Raw genomic sequence first — 21,889 nt, 5'->3', positions numbered from 1 at the left:
TAAGTCAAAATGGTGGAGGTGATTACTTAGCAAAATAAATTACGTCTTGAAAAAACTGCGTGAATAATTTTGCCATTGCGTCCCTTAAAATGAAGAATTGTCCTTGTTGGCGAAACATAAAATGACACGTTCCTTATTTTATCCATAGTATAAGGGACGTTTTTCATTTTTAAAAAAATAATCGTCGAACCACGTGTCCGTCCAGGCGCCCATTTTCCAAGGATCAGCGCCACTGACAGCGTATCTTCCCTCCCATTGGCTGGCTCTCTCCTCGTCGCCGCCTGTCGCTCCGCCTCCCCCTGCAGCCGGGTGGAGCCCTGCTCCGTTTGAAATGCGTTGCAGCCTGTCGCATTGCAGCCTGTCGCTTTGCAGCGCATGTACAGTACGCCGGCGGTGTGACCCTACCATGAGAAACCCAAACAAGGAAAGGAAGAAGGAAAAGACTCACGGCACAGACAACAACAACAACAACAAAAAAGTCGCAATTTTTGACGCAATAGAGTGAATTGCAAAACATGTAAATTACATTTTTACTCAACCTTTCACCTTTAAATACCTTTTTTTTTTTTTTATAGGATTACTGCACTTGAAATCTCCCTCGGCGATGAGGGTGCAGAACGTAGAGACCTCAGTGTAGCACCGCAACAAAATGTGCAAAATGACAACCCGGGCGTGTCCTTTTCTGAGCCACTGTACGTGCATATGTACGCTGGTTTCTACTTCTCATCCGACTCCTACTCCTCCTTTACCTTTTTTCCACGCCTCCCTACCGTGTACTACTCCTCTATTCCCCTCCGCTATCTCTCTCTCTCTCTCTCTCTCTCTCTCTCTCCCTCTCTCTCTCTCTGTTCTCTCACTTCTTTACCCGCTGGTCAGGTCCCATCTGACCATCTCGACCCTTTCAGCCCTTCAAAGGCTTGTCTGCAGTTCCAGGAGGAGGCAGTCAGAGGCCAGAGCCGCCATTACCCGACGCCTGTGTTTTCAAATGTCACGTCTTACATTGTAGTCACGCGCCGGCAAGGTCTGAATTGGAATCGGATTGAAATAAAAACAGGAAGCCGGATACAAGGACCGCCACAGGTACATACACCTACACGCACGCACACATACACAGAAATGTACATCCAGGGGTTAAATTCTGCAATAACATTTTGACGACAATACTTTTTAAGCGGTGATCAAATTTCAAACGTTGATATATTAAAGGCAAAGCATATCAAAAACAAGTACATCTTTTTTTTTTCATTTTTTCCTAATAATCAAAAATATCAAGGTTCATACGCGGCATAACTACCCTCAGCGGCGATGAGGCGACTTAATTTTGTCATTTATCAACAGTAAAGCTCACATTTTTCTCCCGTGTGTGTAATCAAATCACTACCGACCGCAAGTACCCATACTGCACTTGTCAGTCACATCTAAAGGAGTCGAAGCAACCCTTCCATCGCCTCCGATCAGCTAACCCTGAGGGCCCCTAAACCAAAGAAAAGACGGACGGTCTCCGCCCGATTCACAGCTGAAACGAAAAGGAGGTGACAAAACCGCTCGTCGGCCCCGCGGACGCGCCCCGGGGTCGTTGGGAGCCCAGCCGCGCCCGGGCCACGGCGAGGAGCTCATCCTCCGCAAGTCTACGCGGGCCGCCGGCTCTCCCCGGTGCCGCGGTGAACGTGAAATCTCCGTCGTTCCAGACCTCGCGACGGCCGTCGTTCGGGAAAAGAGCGGCGCTTGGGAGGGCGGAGCAATTTCTCCGGTTGGGCCCCCCTTCAAGTTCGGGCTCCCTCATTGAGTGTCCGTTGAGCACCGCCTCGAGGATCCCGGGAGGCTGCTGTATTCGCCGGACGTCCCGCGCCTGGATCCCGAGTCGAGGCGCGGTTGTCCGGATCGGCTTCCAGATGGACGGAGACGGTGTTTGACTGATCCTGCACCGGATCCACGATGCCGTTTTTTAAACGATCCGTTAGCCCGTCGCAGCGTTCCCCGCTTAAAATACTTGAAAAAACCACGAAACAGCGGCAACAAATATATGGGGAAGTTCCACAGCAAGGCATTTCTGGTTACATTCTGGTCAGCGCTCATTTGTCTCCTATCCACTGAATGCGCGCCGTAGTTGTGTCACTGTATATGATATTACAATTTGAACGCCACCCCAGGCCCTTCTTGTCATGGAAAACTTTGAAAAATCAGCCTTCGTCGTATTTACGTATTGACGTGATCTGCGAGTCTTGCGAGGCCTACCCGAGGAGAGGAAATGATCTAGGTGTGATTTTCATGAATCCGGGGGCAAACACGGTCAATTCAATTACATATGGTGGGGGTCTCTTCCCACAGGCTTAGAGTTCGGGGAGGGAGGCGGCGTCTTTCTGGCCGCGGTGCGCCGGCACGGCAAGAGTTTACTTGTTTGTTTCAATGTGCGTATCACTGAGGAGTATTATAATAATCGCGGATGATAATGATCCTCTCGGGCGCAGGAGGAATGGCGTTTGGCTGCTGGGCTGCTCGCGAGCCCGTGCACCGATCTCCTCTGTAAGACAGACAAACATTATGAAAAACTCCCCGCCTCGAGTCAGACCGATCAGCGCCGCCTCGAGGTGGCTTGGCGGCCGCCGGGAACGGGAACCATGCTGTCGTCCGCGGCCGGTGCTTGACCACGCCCCTTTGTCCGCCACACACATTATTATAAGAGGTGGCGCTGAACTAGAGGCATCCCTGTATGCAGACGACCTGTTACTATAATTATGTCTCCGACCACCACCACCGACATTTTTTTTTGTTGCCGGTTGGAAATTAGTGCAATGCAATGCACAGCAAGAAGGTCCTGGGTTCGATTCCCGCCTGGGGCGCGGTTGGCGCCGTGCTCCGGCGGGTTATCTCCCAAATAGGAGCCTTTCTATGTGGAGTTTGCATGTTCTCCCCGTGCTCACATGGGGTTTCCTCCACTTCACGTCAGTAAGGACCCCCCCCCCAAAAAACATGCACAACATCATCGTCTGACCAGCGATGGACACTCACCAGGTCCCCGGGCGCGTCCACGAATGCTGCCCACTGCTCCTGGCTTTGCCCCCGGAGGAAGGACAAGCCAGGATGGGTTAAACGCAGAGGCCTCATTTCACCGGCCACCATCAAAAGCATGTGCGTGTGTGTGTGTGTGCATGTGTTGTAGTGTGGTGTGCTGTGTGTGACGATTAAAGATTGTTCTTCTTCTCTTGTTCTTCATGAGTTCATTTACCTCCTTTTTTAAGTGACAGAATCAGCAATTTTACAGAGCAATCATTGTGCCCCCGCTGCTAAATCCTCTGACCTAGGACTTTATCACGACCTGTGACATTAGCTGAATCCGATCCATCCGCACCACCACCCCCTGTGCTTTCTACACTGCGCCCATTTTTGGGCGCGGGACTCGGGTGGAGAAACGGGAGGGTAAGACCCAGGAGGCTGCCCCGCACGGAGTCTGTCGATCCCTCCATACGCCCTAGACTTTGAACGCTGCAATTTTAAGGTGGTTCACAGGGTGCACTTCTATCTGTGAAAGCTGGCAAACTTCTTTTTTTTTTTTTTTTTTCTTCCCGGCATCGATCCTACACGTGACAGATTTCGGCAGGTTTACGTCTTTGTTTGTGCCCCTCTCTTTATCCATTCTGGGAATCTGTGTTTTGACACTCTGCCCGCTGCTTGTATATGTGCCCATCGAACGCTCTCCAACCGTTACCTTATTTGGTGTCTCCTGAGTCACCCGCCCATATATTCTCTGGATTTTCGTGGCATTACTGACTCTGCCGGCAGGAAGGTTAATCCCAGTGAACTGGAGGGGCCCCCACGTCCCCACCCGTTCTCGGGGACGTGCTGCGTTCCATGCGACTGGAGAAAATCACCCCTTGCGTGGCTTCCCACACAAGTTCTGCAAGATTTGGCAGCGCCTTCTCAGGATATATAGAGAGCATTCAAAATTTTGGAAAAATTCAGGACTGATGAGATAACGCGCCGTGTAGATTCTTATCCCTTCCCTCATTGACCTTACACTGACCTTGACTTCATGGATCGAACTGATCTCTGCCTATTTTTATGCCACGATCCCTCATTACCTATTACATGTTTCATCATCATTTCATCTCCTTATTTATTTGTTTATTTTGATTGATTTAGATTCTCATTGGTATTGTTTCATTTCTAATCCATATTATTTTTTTCTTTCTGTGTTTTTGTGATTCGGTTCAGTGGTACGTCAATTCCCTTGTATAGAGGTGTATGTGTGTGTTAATATGCAACTTGTTACCATACTGTATATTTTGTGTAAACCTCAAAACCCATAAATAAAGCATAATAAATGAGAAAAAAAAGTATATATATATATATATATATATATATATATATATATATAAAATGTATTTATTTATTGTATTAATTGTATGTATTGTAATAATTGTATAATTTATTGTATTAATGTATATGTTAAAGTTCAATACCTTTTTTTGTCATGTGACTGGGAGTCCACATATTCGCTGGGGCTACAGCATATGTGGGCCCCCCACCCTACACACACACACACACACACACACACACACACACACAAACAGACACGTAACAGATACCAATTGAACCCCTGTATGTACACTCGTACACAGAAATATCCACACGCACGGTGTTGGGTAGGTCCTCTGGTCCCTGGCTGTCTGCATCCACTGCTCTGTGATGGTTGACAGCTCGAGAGCACTCCTCAGCCACGTGACTTACTCCAGTTGTACTATTTACCCATTTAGTGATCACCGATCAATAGCGAAGCGATCAGTTTCATCTCGGTGAAGCAAGGGAGGCACGAGCCTCCAGAACCAACAGAGGGAACGGTAAAATAGTAGTGCTGTGATGTTATGTTTTTAATTCATCGTGGCTGAAGATGTGCAGATCGCCATTTTTCCCTATTTCCTACCTTATTTTATGATGACACGATTGAAATTAGTGTTCAAAAATTATTCCAAGGTCGATCTAGAACAGGGGTTCCCAAACTGATGTCCTGGGCCCCCTAGGGCACCACTGCAAAATTATTTCATTTTTAAATTACTTTCATTTATTTATATTTTTATTTAAATAAATTCTACACACTGCACCTTTAAGTTAAACATGAAACCACATCAGTTTATAACAGGCATGTATATTTTCTAGGACAATCCTTCTTTTATTTTCTTTTATTCGTTTTCACTTTGGGAACCCCGGGTCTATAACTTCTCCCGCACACGGAGTTCCGTTGACTCCTCCCCGGAAAAAAGGGTGTAGGCTATCGGGAGAAAAGTGGCGGTTTCGACTCCCGAGCTTGTCCCCGGATGGTGGGTTCTCACACCTGTTCAGCTTCTCTGCAGAATGTAGCTTGAAGGATGTGAAATGTTCTCTTCTTTTTGTGCTGTTCTTCTTTTCCTTTAATCTCACCATCTCACTCTCTCTCCCACCAGATTGTATCAGGATAGACTGTAATCTCAGTAAGTGTCTCCTCCGATTATTTACTGTGATTTATGGAGAATATTGTGCTGTGCTGTGGTTGCAGGGCCGCACGCCCCGCTCCTGGAGAGCATCACTTATTTATTCTGCCCTACATTCTTATTTGTGCGTCATTACGGTTACTCAGCTACTGGGCCATTTGCTTACTCAATAGCAAAGAAATATAATATGCACGCAATCGGTTCATTTTGCTCTACATTTGATCAGTCAACGTCATTTGTTCCACATTTGGCTCCCGTTCGCCTTTAACAAACTCCCTGACTCTTAGATTCAATTTTAAGTTGTATTTATTTATTGAGCATCGTTTCAGTTTGGGCTTCCGGGCTCTGCTGCTCATCACTCCCGGTGAGGTGCACAGCGAACGTAGGCATACTCAGCGAGCTGGAAATATACATTAGGAGGGATGAGCTTCCCCCTCAGTGGATAGAAGAGTAGAGCCCAACAGGTGGAGGCAGGGGAGGTGGAGGGAGCGCAGCAAAGCAGGCAGAGCAGGAGGGACTGGCCGCTTAAATAGGCCAGCCAAATAAGGGGGTGGAAGCGCGCGGCGCTGTCAAGTTGTCTTACAGAACTAGCTCTGCAAGCTACGCATCATTCGTTCAAACATTTAACTGAACCTTAAGTGCATAACATTTCTCCTATTTGATAAAATGCCTTTTTTCTGCCTTTAGGCAGAATTTTTATTGTTAATTATTTATCAGTGTTTAAGTCAAAATGGTTGCTCGTCACATTTTAGTGCTGTGTGGTTGCACTGCATCAGAGCAGAGGACACTTTAGGACTGCTTATAGAAGTACTAACATAGTAGTTGTCATAGTATTCAAGTAGTACTAAAGTAGTAGTAGTAAAGTCTTCGAGAGAAACATCTATGGTCAGGATGGTAATAAACCACATGTTCAGCTTCAATGGTAACATGTAGACAATTACAGTACTTCCATATAGGGTCAGGCATAAATGATGGAACTAAAGGTCACAGGTATTTCCAATTTTCGGGCAATCATTCCACAAAGTTGACCCTCCATTATTGTCTTTCTTCGTTTTTTCAAAAAGGAAGCAAAAAATTTGCTTTCATTAATTTCACTCGCCAAACACCTTCGCTCGCTTCCTGCTGGACTGGCCACAGTGGCTGTCCGATATTTTTTCACATAACTCGCCTAGATATGTGGCATCGGCCCTTTTTTTAGAAATAGGCAGTTATAGGCTGAGTCTAATGAAATTTGTGCGAAAGTGACACTGGACTTTCCTGCGATTATGGCGTCAAAGAGAGAGGAATAAAGGCACGCACAAAATTGAATGAGATCTCCATAAAGTACGCTCATTTTGAAACCACTTCCGATTTCTTATAAAGTTCATCCATTTTGGGGGTTTTGTGGCTTAAAGGTCTGAAAATGTGTTTTAGACGGTGAAAAGGCCTAAGAAGCTTTATTCACGGTTGTACCGCAAATGAACAAACTACGTTAAAGATCCGACAGGCAAAGTCCTTCAACTTAACAGACAATAAACACAACACTTATTTTTTGTACAATGTAAAAAAACAAATGCATGCATCTCAATATTGGTTTCACTCCTCTTTCAAACCCTTATGTGTCATTTACACAAAAATGAAAATGATCTCTTGTGCTGTACCTCTCCAAGCCGTCTATTGGCCAAGCGGATCCATACCTAATGCAGACGATTAGTAAAGCACGTGACGCCGCCTACTGATGTGCTACCAAAAAAGCAGGGAAGCCGCTGCGCTCGTAACAGGCTTGAAAGCTCGAGGGAGCGTGGCTTAAAAAAATCGTATTTGACGAAGGAGGCTCCCGCCACGCAATTATGTGGCAGTAAACCGTCGGCGGTTCGAGTGAAAAGGGGGGGGGGGGGGGGGGGGCTCGAGCTGCCGTTCAAAAGTTTACCCAGGTCTACGGGCTGCATCCGGGCTATTTATAGCCGGGTCTGAACGCGGTGCCACTCAAGCTCAGCGGCGTCTAGGGGCAGGTTTATGCAAAACAAAGCCTCAACGATGATTGGCTGCAACGCGGGGATCTATGTCGCGTCCCGGGGCGATGTGATTTGCCGGGTTCGTACGGGGATTTTCTTCATGGGGGAACTCGGCTGAAACTAGACGTTGAGACGGAATTCACCCAGGTCCCTTTAGACCGACCGCCCAAATTCAATCAAACCGTAAGTGGAGCTTTTTGTAATGGCGTTAAAAGGAATTCCTCCCCGATATGGGATAAGCCCAACGTTTAGGCCCAAGTTCAAATGCACTATCTTTTCTAACGCCTGTTTTTTGATCACCGCTGCTGAAAACCAAAACCGCCGTTCCGGAATCCACAATATCTGCCCTTGAGATATTAGAGGCTCGCCTATAGTCTCCTGAATCTCAATGAGGTTTCGGGGTTGTATCTGCAATGGCAATGCTCTTACACTTTTACATTTCTTACACTTAGTCCGACAGATTTAACTGCGACTTCTTTTAGTTAGACTGTCACCTGGAGAGACGGAACTACAAGAAAAATCTGAATCAGTCTATTCTGCCAGGCACGGTTAAATACTGTATAGGCTCATTTGTTCTGGTGAGGGTTGATGCCTTTCACTGCAGACCATTAGCATTACAAAGGCTTGGCAGTCTGAAAAAATGTAGAACAATTTTTTTTTTAATAAAATAAAATAAAGTGAGGTGGAAAAAAAAAAAGGAATTAATCAAAAAAATATATAAAATATATACCAATAGCAAAAAAAATCCATACCAGAAATGGTCGCATATAAAAATATACAAAATATACAAGATGTGATACTATACACAGGATCAGTTATTGTTATGCGTATTTAGGTAAGAAATTACAAATTGCTTCTCTAAAATATTCTATTAAAGATATATTTTAAGATATAAGTTATATTTACCAGCCAATACAAATGTCCTATATGAATGTGTGGCTGCAGCGCTGCACTGAAATATGAATTGTGCATGAATTTATCATACGGTAAAAATACCTCCTTTAACCCACTGGCTGTACTTATAAATACTGTAGAAGAAGCAGCATCCTCCTGCACTTAATCCACGGAATGATGATCTTCTGTGTGTGTGTGTGTGTGTGTGTGTGTGTGTGTGTGTGTGTGTGTGTGTGTGTGTGTGTGTGTGTGTGTGTGTGTGTGTGTGTGTGTGTGTGTTTATAGAGGTCAGGAGGTCAAAGATAATTTTGTAAATACAATAGACAAATAAATTGGTTTGCTGTTGTATTTGATGTTGTATAAATCATATAGCTTATAGATATGATTTATAAATATTGTATATTTAAATGTATAATATATAAATATAATATCAAATGATTCTCTCTTCCAGCAGAGGGCATCGTAACATAATGCACCATCCCCAGGATGTGAAGCTGGAGGGGGATGACGTCAGAACAAACATAAACAAAAAGGAAATGAAGGATTCATTCACAGATTCCCTGTTGGGTGAATTAAAAAATTAAGATAGATGGATGGATGAATAGATAGATATAGACGGATAGATAGAGATAGATGGATGGATAGATGAGAGATAAATGGATGGTTGGATAGATAGATGGATAGAGATAGACAGACAGACAGACAGACAGACAGACAGACAGATAGATAGATAGATAGATAGATAGATAGATAGATAGATAGATAGATAGATAGATAGATAGACAGACAGACAGACAGACAGACAGACAGACAGACAGATAGATAGATAGATAGATGGCTGGATAGATGGATGTGTGGATATATAGAGAGACAGATGGATGGATAGATAGGTAGATGGATGGCTGGATAGATAGATGGATAGAGATAGATGGATCGATACATAGATGGATAATGATAAATGATAGATAGACAGACAGATAGATAGATAGATAGATAGATGGATTGATACATAGACAGATAGATAGATATAGATGGATACGTAGATGGATAGATGGATAAAGATAGATGATAGATAGATAGATAGATAGATAGATAGATAGATGGATGTGTGGATATATAGAGGGATAGAGATGGATGGATGTATACATAGATGGATGATTGATAGATGGATAGATAGATAGATACGTAGATGAGAAGTAGATGCATAGATAGGTAGATAGATAGATGCATAGATAGATAGATAATAGATAAATAGATAGAAAGATGAACATAGATAGATGGATGATAGATAGATAGATAGATAGATAGATAGATAGATAGATAGATAGATAGATAGATATATTCATTATATATCATATATTCATTCCCTTGGCAAAATTGCAGTGTCAGCAACAGCTCACATAAGAAAATAGGCAAAAATAATTATAAAGCAATGGAATAAAAAATATAAGAAAATAGCAATATATAAAAAAATGTGGAAATATACAACAAAACCTTACAGTTAATTGTACACAATAAAAGTATGACAATATACACTAAACCTAACGATAAACAACAAAATATATCACCTAAAAAAAACAAAACAGAAAAACAATTTAAAATAAACAATAAAAAAGCGGAAAAATTTTGTCCTATACAATAAATAATGGAATAATGCTAAAGCGAAGCAGCTTGCACCTTGGGTAACATTGGTCGGTTGTTTTAATATTGTAATATTCTATTTTGGGGGGTTTCTTTTCTCCATCGTTTTATATGGAATTGACTTGCCTCCACTTTTCATCATTTAAGTCATTTAAGTTGACCTGGACCTGCCGGGCGTCGAGGTGGGGACCAAGCGTCAACGGGGAAAATGAAGAAAACAAAACCCAAACGGGCTCATCCGCCGCCATTCCACTCGTCCACGGCGTGGGAACGATGCTGGGGGGCGGTTGGCGCGTGATTTAGCACGACAAAAAATTAAAATGAATGTATCGTCAACAATGATTAATCCCAGAAATATTGGTACACCGAGCACATTATTCCCTTTTCTTTTTCCTTTTTCTTTTTTTTTTCTCGTCTTAAGCGATCTGTTTGTTTTACCGCCCCGGCACAATTAATGCGCTTTGATCGTATGCGCCAATTATGTTAAAAGCCCCGGCTCACTCATTATAACACAACCACAAAACATCACCACGCCTTTGAAGTCTCCCTTCGCTAAAGACGCGCGGAAAAAAAAAGCAAAGATTTTTCCAAATCAAACGCTACCTTTTAACTGAGGATCAAGGCCAGATTAAACGTATCCTTTAAGGTTGCAACACGCGCGATTAGCCCTCGCCCCCTTGCCGGTAATTCAGAAAACAAAATATATCCCGTACACCATAAATATACACCATATATGTTGCGCAACATATTTTAAATACCACTAGATTAGGGTTACAGGCCGTTCAGCTGTGTGCTCCTAGTATAAACCATTGAATAGTGAGTATTTACTATCATTTAACATGTCAGTTTAACCATCAACCGCCGACTGTCCGACTGAGAGTGCTTTCTGCATCACCTGTCGTTTTTAGGAATTTCTTTCAGAACACATACGGTGGCGGCGAACGCTGCTTGCGCGACAGAGACGTGCGCCCGAACATCAAGGATTCATCTCGGGGTTAAGTCCTCCGAACGATTAAAAAATTCTAGGCGCAGGCCGACGGCGCGCGCTGCTCCGACGGGAGGTTGAAAATGATAAAGGACCCTTTGGGGCGTTGATGGTAAAAGTGCGTCGGGTCGGCACGCCGTCGGGACCGTCTAGAGGCCTCACGAAGGGATTCATGATGGATGGAGAAAACGTACGCGCATGTGAAGACGGGCGCCGCTGATCTTCCTCGGGTCCGCTCGCATCGCAAAAAAAAGGCGCGGCGGGCGGCGGCGGCCGACGGCCCGGGATCAAGACAAAGTGGCCGGGGTTTTCCGGAGAGGCGGCCGATGGCGTCAGCCGCGGCAGCTTCCTGTTTGGTGTCCTTTCTGTGTCCCCTGCAATTCTCCTACACCCTGAGCTCAATTAGACAGACAACCCCCTAAAGGCGTAGTCTGCTTAGGCACAGCCAATTAGCTTCCCAAGCGATGTCAGAACTCCTTTGAACCGCTGTGTCGGCCTGTTGCGTCCCCCGCTGATTGGGGATGACGGTGCTGCGGTGGCACGCTGTGACCTATTTCCAAACCCCGTCTTTCAAGCAAAGGAGAAGGCGGTGGATGCTGCGGAGAGCTGGATGTTCAGGCCGGGCCGCACATTCGCTGGGCAGACCTCCGCCCAGTCCCCGGGCTGTAACGAGATGGCGGGCCGGATCGGGCCGACATCTCGTTTCATCCGATGAATATTGCAGTACCAAGAAAACGGAGTACTAGACAAATTTATCGAACAATTGATGACTTTTACTTTACTAATCAGGCTGCATCAGAATGTTTTCTGGGGTTTTTGTCTTTTTTTTCCCTCCCCTGTGTGCTTTCTGCGCTTAATCGATGTGCTCTGTGGAAAGAATATCAATTAAAGCAGCCTCGAAAAGTTACAGTCGGCGAACGACCGCCAAGTACAGCGGCCACCGAATACAGCGGCCGCGCACTTCCGAGGACCCAGAGTGGCGTCCCCGGTGGTCCTGCCGAGTTTCAAGGTCCTACGCCACGGTAACGTGGACTTAGACCAGATTAGATGTTGCAACGTTAAATCTGAATTTCATTGGCTAATATCTCAGACATTCTTTGCCCAGTCTCTTACCTTTTTTGGTAAAGGAATGTCCATGGAATAGGCATAGTCCATTTAGTTTGATATGTTCTTGAGGCAAATTGGTTCATTTGTTGAGGAATGGCACCTATACAGTACACCAAGTTCCAGGTCAAACAGGGTGGTGAGGCTGAGGTTTGCAAGTTTTACTATACATATTATAGCGCCCCATGTGGCCGAATTGGTACTGGCCAAATTTGAAAAATATTTGCCAATCCTGGCCTAAGATATAGCCTTTTATCTGGCATAATAATAATAGCAATAATAATAACGACAATAATAATAATTATAATATATTATTTTTTCTTTATTATTATTGATAATAATATTAATACTAATAATAATAATATTAATACCAACATCAATAACTACACATGTGACAAGATTGTCACCTGAGGTTTTCCTCCTCCAAAGGTAAAGGACCAGAGATGCTCCTCGTAGGCCAGAAGCTGAACGACAACGAGTGGCACACGGTGACGGTGGTCCGCCGCGGGAAGAACCTGCAGCTCTCTGTGGACAACGTCACCGTGGAAGGTAGGGCAGAGGAGCCAGACGCGGTCAGACGCGGGCGCCGGCATTAAGCGGGTCGTTTGCCAACGCGCGCCCTCTCCTTTCAGGCCACATGAGCGGAGCCCACACCCGCCTGGAGTTCAACAACGTGGAGACGGGCATCATGACGGAGAGGCGCTTCATCTCCGTGATGCCCTCCAACTTCATCGGCCACCTGCAGGCGCTGTCCTTCAACGGGGTCCCCTACCTGGACCAGTGCAAGAACGGCGACATCTCCTACTGCGAGCTCAACGCCCGCTTCGGCATGAGGCACATCGTGGCCGACCCCGTCACCTTCGTCAGCCAGGCCAGCTACATGGCCTTCTCCACCCTGCAGGCCTACGCCTCCATGCACCTCTTCTTCCAGTTCAAGACCACCAGCCCCGACGGCCTGATCCTCTACAACTCCGGGGATGGCAGCGACTTCATCGTGGTGGAGCTCGTCAAAGGGTGAGGGATTCGGGGATTAGACACAAGGCTCAGTTCACTTAGACTGCCGTGTTCGGCTTAACGCAGACCCAGCTTTCCCTTTGATTTTTCTTTTTTTTAATACAACACTTTTTCTTTTTTGTTTTTTTTACTTGGGGAAGGTATCTTGATGGGGCTCTTAAGGACTGGGATGGCGTTTTTTTGTCACTGAATTTGCACTTAGGTGTATTTCAACACAACAATAATAATAAATGATACGAAACGATAACGCTTCACAACTGTGAGGCTTTTCACCACACACATCTGCTTTAATACCATTCGTCTACAGCACATTTAAATATAGTTAGAATATACATATAGTAACATATAGTTACAAGTCAAAACTCAGAGTTCAGGCAAATATTTTGTCCGTTGGCTTTGACCTGGACGGAGTCTGCACTTCTTGCAAGTGTCATTTTTTAACGTAGGTTAGTTTTCTCTGACGTGCTCATTTTTACTTTGATTCGAGAGTTGATCACAGTCAATTTCCACACTGCACGTACTGGTTATCAAATCAAATGATGCATTTAATGTTATTTGAAAATAATGTAAATTCAGATTGGATACGTTCTAGCTTCACAATCGGACTCAATCGGTTTTTTTCTCCAAGGATCCACATTTGCATGTATGAGTAATTTGCATTAAAAAAGAGAAACTTAACAGTGTGAAAAAAATGGAGAATAAAAATAATAAAATAGAATATCAAGTGAAGTCAAAACAAAAATTGTCAAAGATATACAAATAGTAAAAAAAATTGAAAACAAAATAGTCATATATAAAAATATACAAAATGTGTTACTATACACAGGGTAAATTATTGTTTTGGATAAAAAGGGTATGATTTTAGTTATTACTAGTTATTACAACGTACTAAATAGCTTACTACCGTATGTACAGTGTGATACCAGTGTTATGGCATGTATATTATTGCACAAGTTGTGGCAATTTGTGTGTATGTATAATGAACAAGTATATTTATTTGTTGTATTTTTTGTTTCTTTTACTTTAGGTATATCCACTATGTTTTCGATCTGGGCAACGGGCCGTCGCTGATGAAGGGCAACTCCGACAAGCCGCTTAATGACAACCAGTGGCACAACGTGGTGGTGTCGCGTGACGGCAACAACGTGCACACGCTGAAGATCGACGCCCGTACGGTCACCCAGCACTCCAACGGAGCCCGAAACCTCGACCTGAAAGGTGCCTGTCCAAACCCAAGCCAACCCTAGCGTGACAGTATTCCTCAATTTTTGTCAAATGATCCATTGAATTAGCATTTGAATCACAGACTATTCTTTTAAACTACCCAGTGCAGACTTTTGGTCTAAAATGAGGCAATTAGAGATAGATTATTACACAAATTACTATGAACTTCTGGACATGATTTATTATACAAACTACAATGATAAGTTGTACAAATTACTTGGGCCTTTGTTTTTTTTTTAATTATAATAGCTACTTTATTTATCCCCAGAGGGAAATTGTGGTGTTACAGTGACTCATCAGAACAAATAGGCATATAATATAATAATAAAAAAAATAAAATACTTAATTACTTAATACCTATATGCATGTAAATAAGTATTGGCACAGTAAAAACAATTTAAATAAATCAATTAATAAATATAAAGAAATGTATAATAAATAATAAACAAGCCTAACATTGAGCCAGAAAACCTCTGCATCAACAATTTGAAGTGTAAAAGCAGGAAATCGTGCATGTACTGTAAGGCCATTAACACTCCCACACTCCCAACACAGATCTTCATTTCACTGATCAATTGCTAAGAAACCTGGTACATAAAACGTTTATAAAAATCCAAGCATGGCACTGTACAGACTACTTTAAGTATTCCGAAATCGCATTTGAAATATGGCTGCAAAGATACAGTGTGGATGTCCATACGTTCATGCGTTAGATGTTCATATGGCTTGACATATCTTCTACATTCTAAAGATGATGTACATGTGTACATTTGGTATTGTCTGTATTATTTTTACTCAGTACACAGTGTTCGATAGTTTTTGTCTCATAGCATGTACGGTTTTGAGGTACCATCTGTGTAATTGTACTTACGCTGCCATGCTCTCAACGGCCTCCAGGGGAGCTGTACATTGGCGGTGTGGGGAAGAGCATGTACGGCAGCCTGCCCCGCCTCATCGCCTCCAGGGAGGGTTACCAGGGCTGTCTGGCCTCCATAGACCTGAACGGGAGGCTTCCGGACCTGCTGGCCGACCCCCTGCACAAGACGGGGCAGGTGGAGCGCGGCTGTGGAGGTGAGACGTGACGGGCGGGGAACAGAAATCGTCAGTTAGTTTGAGGAATCGTCTGTATGACGTGACCTCTCCTCCCCTCCGGCCTTTGGATTGAACCATCTGTGTGCTCCGCCGATGTCTCGTCATATTAAGGCTGTGTACGTCTGTGTTTCGAGTCTAGAGGTGGAAAATCCAGGTTTAGAAAGTACAAATTCCGACCCGGGATTGAGTCAACCATGTGTATTTGCTAATCAGCGTCACAGAGGTCCAACTAACAGTGATTTTCAACTGCTCAATATCGATTTGATGCGCTTTACGCCACGGAGCCAATTTGATAAGATGTTGTCTTTTGGGACCTCAACCTGACGAGATTTTTATTCTTAGATTTAATTTAGTCCAAACTTTCATAGTTGTCTATACTATAGTTAGGTAGATGACAGTGCGGCTATGATCAAAACGGTCATTGTGCATTCTCAAAACGGCGATTACATATGGCAAATGAAATAATGGTTAAGTTTTGCCATTAATAATTTTCCTGGGGGCCCCTGGACCCCACGTTTGCGCTCGTGGGTATACGGAACGGAAAAAAGTACGCTTTCCGAAACCTGGAATTCTCACCTTCGTGCTCCTCTCTACCCTGTCCAGGCCCCAGCACCACCTGCATGGAGGACTCTTGCCTCCACCAGGGGGTGTGCCTCCAGCTCTGGGAGGGCTTCTCCTGCGACTGCACCATGACCACGTACGGAGGCCCATTCTGCAGCGATCGTGAGTTAATGTTTGACACATACATATACTGTATATTTGTGCTGTGATTATGGTGAAAATATTTTGGCAAAGTGGAAAATCAGTGTCCCATAGTCTGTATATAAGTGACTGTTAACTGCTTGGGTGAACTTGGCTCCTTGGTAAAAGTCAAATTCAAACTTCACATCCTCAAAGTGGAAATCAATACGATCGTCTGTGTTGTAAAGATTACCCTACAAAGTTGGGTTTTTCTTTTATCCGAGGGCTTACAGGTTTATAAAGTTCACCACAGCTGCCTTTGACTTCCTGCAATGTCCGATCTTTAATTGCGTTCTTTACGGGAAAGGACCCCGCCACCAACAATGGAAACAGCATATAGAGGAGCACGTGCATAACACAAATACATAGAATGGGTGTTTGGGAGCTCCAACAAACCAGTTAAACCTCAGCTTAGTTAATAGGTGATTTATTTTGTCTGCCATTTGTATTAGAGTAATTTGAATTTCATTGAATCATTCTTAAAGGGAACCTATGGTGCTTTTCCTTATTATCTGTCATATAAATAATGTCAGATGTAAAGACATGACCAAAGGGTCAAATGTGGTCAACTGATGACGAAGTAATGTGCCGGATTTCTTTCTATGGTCATCTGCTCCATCGGAGCCGCTGTGCATTTCTCCAAACAAAACCAATTAAAATAGTGTGTTTCTATTGTAGATGGATTTCTTTATTTTCCAATGTTAACATGAAAAATAAAATCCCTGCATCTGAGAGTGCATCGCGGTGCAATATCCCAGAAGCCTGGAGCACAGCGAAGAAAGTCGGAACTTGCTTTTTGATATCTTGTAGATCTAATATCAGTGAAGATTCAGCAACTGGATTGCTTATTTCTCACCTCAGATTTGCTCAAACACATTTTGGTGGACTGATAAGGTGAACCTGGAAGCCATGCTCAAACAACATTGGCTCACAGAGCCCAAAACTTGTGCTCAAACCTCATGGTATAGAGGGATGTTACGATGGCTAGAATGCATAAGTGGCGTTTTCAGCTAAAAACAATTCTAAAACATAGTTTTGGGGACCTAAATTAACTTGTATAAAAGGAGCACAATTGGTGCATGTGGCAGTTTCGCCTACCAAACGCCACCCAAGTGGCGTTCCCAGGGACCTCCGGCACAGAGACACAGACGATGTTGTAGACACCAGTTTATTGTAGAGAGTGGGTCAGTTGGAATTATCCAGGAGCAGATAGAACATGTCATGACAGGGCTCCTATCCTGAGTGAGTGTGGAGATGGTGGTTTTACCTGCTGCTCGTTAGACCAACCAACGAGCAACAGGTATGCAGCCACTCTGACCCACTCACCTAGATCCAGGTCAGGTGTGGCTGCTCAACCAGACCATACGCACGACACCAAACTGTGGCCAGGGAGAATTCCTGGCCAAAGCCTACTCCCCAGCCCCCACCACCAACCAGAGAACAAAAATGAAAAAATGTTTAAAAAGACTGACACAGGGTTCCTATACCTTAAATAATAAAAACACCAGACTCTGAAACAGGGTTTCCATACCTTAGACAAACAAATGTCCAAAATAAATTCACTGGTCCCATTCCAGGGGACCTGGTTCCCTTGAGCGGCATGGTGGACCAGCCTCCTTCCCCCGGGGCGATGACAGACTGCACCAATCCTCCCTTCCGGAGCGTGGGGCCTCAGGCTGCTGCGCTTGCTGCTGAAGGCGTGGCCAGACTTGGCTGCTTGGAGGGGTGGCCTGGCTGCTGGGCTGCTAGATGGTTACGGCGGTGGCTGCTGGGCAGAGGAGCTAGCTGCAGACGGTCACCTATGGTTGTTGCCGCGGCTGCTCCTCCCCCGGTCCTCTGCCTGACACCCTGGGTGCTGCTGCTGCCAGTCGGGAGAGGGTTGGTGGCTCCAGGGTGTCACACGCTGCCACAAGCCACCCAAATGGCGTTTTCAGGGCCCTCCAGCACAGAGGAGACAGAAAACGATGTTGTAGACACACGGTTTATTGTACAGAGTGGGCTCATTGGAATTAGCCAGGGGCAGATGGAGGTGTGTCATGACAGGACTCCTATCCCGAGTGAGTGTAGGGCTGGGGGTTTTACCTGCTGCTCGTTAGACCAACCACAGTGCAACAGGTATGCAGCCACTCTGACCCAATCACCTAGATCCAGGTCAGGTGTGGCTGCTCAACAAGACCATCCCCACACCACAGTGACCTTTATGTTAAATGCTGTCAACAACAAATGGCCTGAAAAAACGATTCACTTAACAGACAATACAATTATCTCTTCCAGTAGATTTTGTTTTTTAATGTTAGTTCTGGAAAATACTGTTTGGCAGCCGGCACCAAACAAGTGTGTGAAAGCTCAGGTTCACACCCCTGGCGGTGTTACCTCTTCACCTTCTTTATCCTCCATAATTAACCTAGAGACGGGGAAGCCCAACACCCGGCTGAGCCCTCCCACCTGACTGCATTTACACACAAGGCATATATTAGCAGAAGAAATCAATGCCTGCTCTGTAAGTTAAATGGAGCATGAAACGTATTGGAATTTTTGAAAGGTCTTGAGTTCCTCGGGGACAGAACCCAGCTCACACTTCAGTGTTGGTTGCAGCTCCTTAACATCAACACCTTTTCAGTTTGTGAGCCTCCTGCTCTGACTTTTTTACATCCAATTTGCCGCCATTCATGAAATGACCCTTCCCAAGCCTGTAACTAAGTGACTCAACGCAAAAATTCAAAGGGGAAAGGATATTATAGTTTGGTAGATTAAGCATGGGGAATAATGGAGGTTTTCACTAAACACTAACGTTACCCACTGGTAATAAAGTCTGTGATAAAAAGATGATCTGATGATGGCTTGATCTGTGAAGCTGAAGGCTGCAGATGCAACAGAACAGCGCTCTAATGGAGAGAAAGCCAGGGCTCCACATTAATAGGTGTCCCAGTTGCCCCGGGTAACCAGAACTGGGTCATTATCAACCGTCTTGGTTGCAGACTGTTTGCCCCCTTGTCAACCACTTTTCTTTTCGGTTAATTAATATATTTCACCTTTGTATATATTACTCTCCATATTGAACTGTGGATTATAATTATATCGGATCATTGTGAGTCAATTGTAAAATTCTAAGATTTCGGCCGATCCACCAACAGCGGATGCATAGTTGCCAACTTGGCAACCACTTCTCGAGGCAAGTGTCAGGTCCTGAAAGCCTCATTTGGTTCAATGAAATTACATTCCTTGCACGAGTAAAGCTTCCATTAACATTTTGTGAGGAATACCATGTAGTCGAGGAAACTCCTGTCAGTAACCAGTTCAGCATTGGAATATTTTACTCCATCGATGCAACTTACGCAAAATACAAAAGACTTTTACAAAAAAGCTTGGCCGTTTCCAGCTTCGACTTTCCCCTTCAGGTTAATGACATTATTGTACTGTATGACAGTGTTTTCAAAGCAGGTTGTGTCTTAATACAACAAAGTGGATTGACAAGTGCAGTAATTTCATTCAATTCATTTCAATTATAAACATTTATATAAGTTCGTAGAGTATCAGTTACTTGTTAATTATCAATAGAAGTTATTATCAATAGGGGTGTGCAATCGAAAGAGGAGACCCATGTAGAAAATATATTTCAACTTCTTTCAACAAACCAACAGTGAATATTTCTCAAGTCATACAATGCATGAATTGATTCATCAACTAAACCACAATTTCAATCAAATTCAAATTGTACTCAGTGGCGATTGACGATTGCAAAAGTGGTGAAGTAGATTACATAACAGTAATTAAGACTAAAGTAAGAGTAAAATGAAAGACCTAAAATACTCCGTAAAGAACAAGTAAACAAAGAAATTAATTCACATCCTTTGCACATTTAGGAGGATTTAAATGTATATTTAATGCAACAAATAATATCTTGAACTTTTTTACATTACATTTAGCTCTTATCCAAAGCGACTTACAATTATTCAAACACCGACGGATGCAGCCATCAGGAGCAATTAGGGGTTAAGTGTCTTGCTCAAGGACACTACAGCATGCTAGCAGGAGGAGCCTGGGATCGAACCAGCAACCTTTAGATTACTAGATGACCAGCTCTAGCTCCTGAGCTGAGCTACCATCCCCACAGCAGAACTTGTTCTGCTGACAGTTTTTTTTTTCGAACACTAGCTGGTGGCACCATCTTGTGGTGCCATAGAGAAACTACAATGGAAGCCAGAGATGAATGTGGACATCGATATCAAAACCCCCGACGTCTTATTCAGTCACATTTCGCAATTAATGGAAAACGTCCACTTTGGCATTAACGTCAGTAAATAGGTTTGTTATATTAGTAGAAGCCTACCTGGCATACTAGCTTCAAAATAATTTCAAGTCAATGTTCTGCGTAATTTTATCCAATTATTACTTAATGGCTGTGAAATAAGCGGGTTATGTCGAACCAGCTGGTCATTATCGCAAAATAACCCTCTTAAGAGTGACACAATGTCACCAACATTTCCCTGGTATTATATATTATTATATGATATTAATGACCAGCTGGCCGCAAAATATCCCTCACCTATATGACACATTCCAAATTGAGCATCCATCATCCTAATCCTGTTGATATTGAAAATCTCAGAGCATGCACGCGTATTCATCTCTTCCTTCATGTGTCGGTGCTTTCTCTCCTCGAGCTCCTTTGAACCCAGCACCGTGTTTCAGTGTGAAATGAAACATGGAAGCCAAGGTCTTTACTGTGTTGCCAGAGGCATCATCTCTGCTAAGCCTATGCGTTGGACAGATACCCCCAAAAGCTCCGTCGCAGAGCGAGTTTAAGCACGGCCGTCGTGTGATTGTCTGGCAGGGTTTAACCCTTGTCGCAGTTCCACCCGCCACACACCACCTGAGTGGCGTTTTCAGGGCCCTCCAACACAGAGACACAGGCGATGGTGTTGCAACGGACCACTTTATTGTAAAGGTTGGGCAAGGCGGAGCAGGCCCGGAGCAAATGGAAAACATGTCATGAGAAGGGCTGTGTGCGTGTGTGGGGATGAGGGTTTTACCTGTTGCTCGTGGATTGCTCTGACGAGCAACAGAAGTACAGCCGCCCTGATCCCAGGCCCAATTACCTACACCCAAGACAGGTGTGGCTGCTTAAACACCCCCACCCCCACACCACACCCCTCCTTAAAGCTGCCATGTTAACCTGGGGCAGGTAGAAAATGTAACAGTGATTCTTGTCTTTTGCTGTCAGAAATTCCCCAAAATATTTTACATATTACAATTAATCTGTAAATAATTTAAGTGATCGTTCAGTGGCTACAAATTTATATTTTTTTATGGAGAAAATAGTGAAATCCCCAGACTTACATTTAGAGGCATTCACCTGTCAATTCGATTCAAATAATTGTCATTGCACAAGTGAATGCATTTTTAGTGCAGGCAATGAAATGCACTTCACCCAGCCTAGTAACCAATGTATCTAGCTCAAGGACACATCAGCATGTTACCAGGAGGGGATTGAACTGGCAATCTTTTGATTACAGGCTGAGCCACTGCCCCCATGATGTGATGTATGATGAGATGTTTTTGTAAGACCTACATACTAATATTATAATATAATGCATTGTATTTATTATTATTATTATTATTATTATTATTATTTTATTAATAATCATTATTGTCATTAGAACATTGTTTACGGTCATTAACCTTGGAAAACTTGATAATTTAAAGCAAGTCATGCGCTCATTAAAAGAAAAATA

The 21,889-nt window shown here is 43.9% G+C and overlaps 1 protein-coding gene across 1 annotated transcript in view; it reads left to right on the top strand.

The window, feature by feature from the left end:
- Positions 1 to 21,889, top strand: part of LOC307239668 (neurexin-2-like) — a gene marked incomplete at its 3' end in the record, with an annotated part of 81,096 nt that overhangs the window by 16,746 nt on the left and 42,461 nt on the right. The window contains exons 6-11 of the mRNA XM_080013176.1: positions 5,439 to 5,465; positions 12,513 to 12,632; positions 12,716 to 13,097; positions 14,125 to 14,315; positions 15,219 to 15,392; positions 16,017 to 16,136. Coding sequence (XP_079869302.1) covers positions 5,439 to 5,465; positions 12,513 to 12,632; positions 12,716 to 13,097; positions 14,125 to 14,315; positions 15,219 to 15,392; positions 16,017 to 16,136 — 1,014 coding nt within the window. The remainder of the gene's footprint in view (positions 1 to 5,438; positions 5,466 to 12,512; positions 12,633 to 12,715; positions 13,098 to 14,124; positions 14,316 to 15,218; positions 15,393 to 16,016; positions 16,137 to 21,889) is intronic.

The sequence above is a fragment of the Zeus faber genome (assembly GCF_960531495.2).
Source record: "Zeus faber genome assembly, chromosome: 14".
Taxonomy (NCBI): Eukaryota; Metazoa; Chordata; class Actinopteri; order Zeiformes; family Zeidae; genus Zeus; species Zeus faber.
The sequence above is the reverse complement of the archived record's forward strand: the minus strand, read 5'-3'. Positions and strand labels throughout refer to the sequence as shown.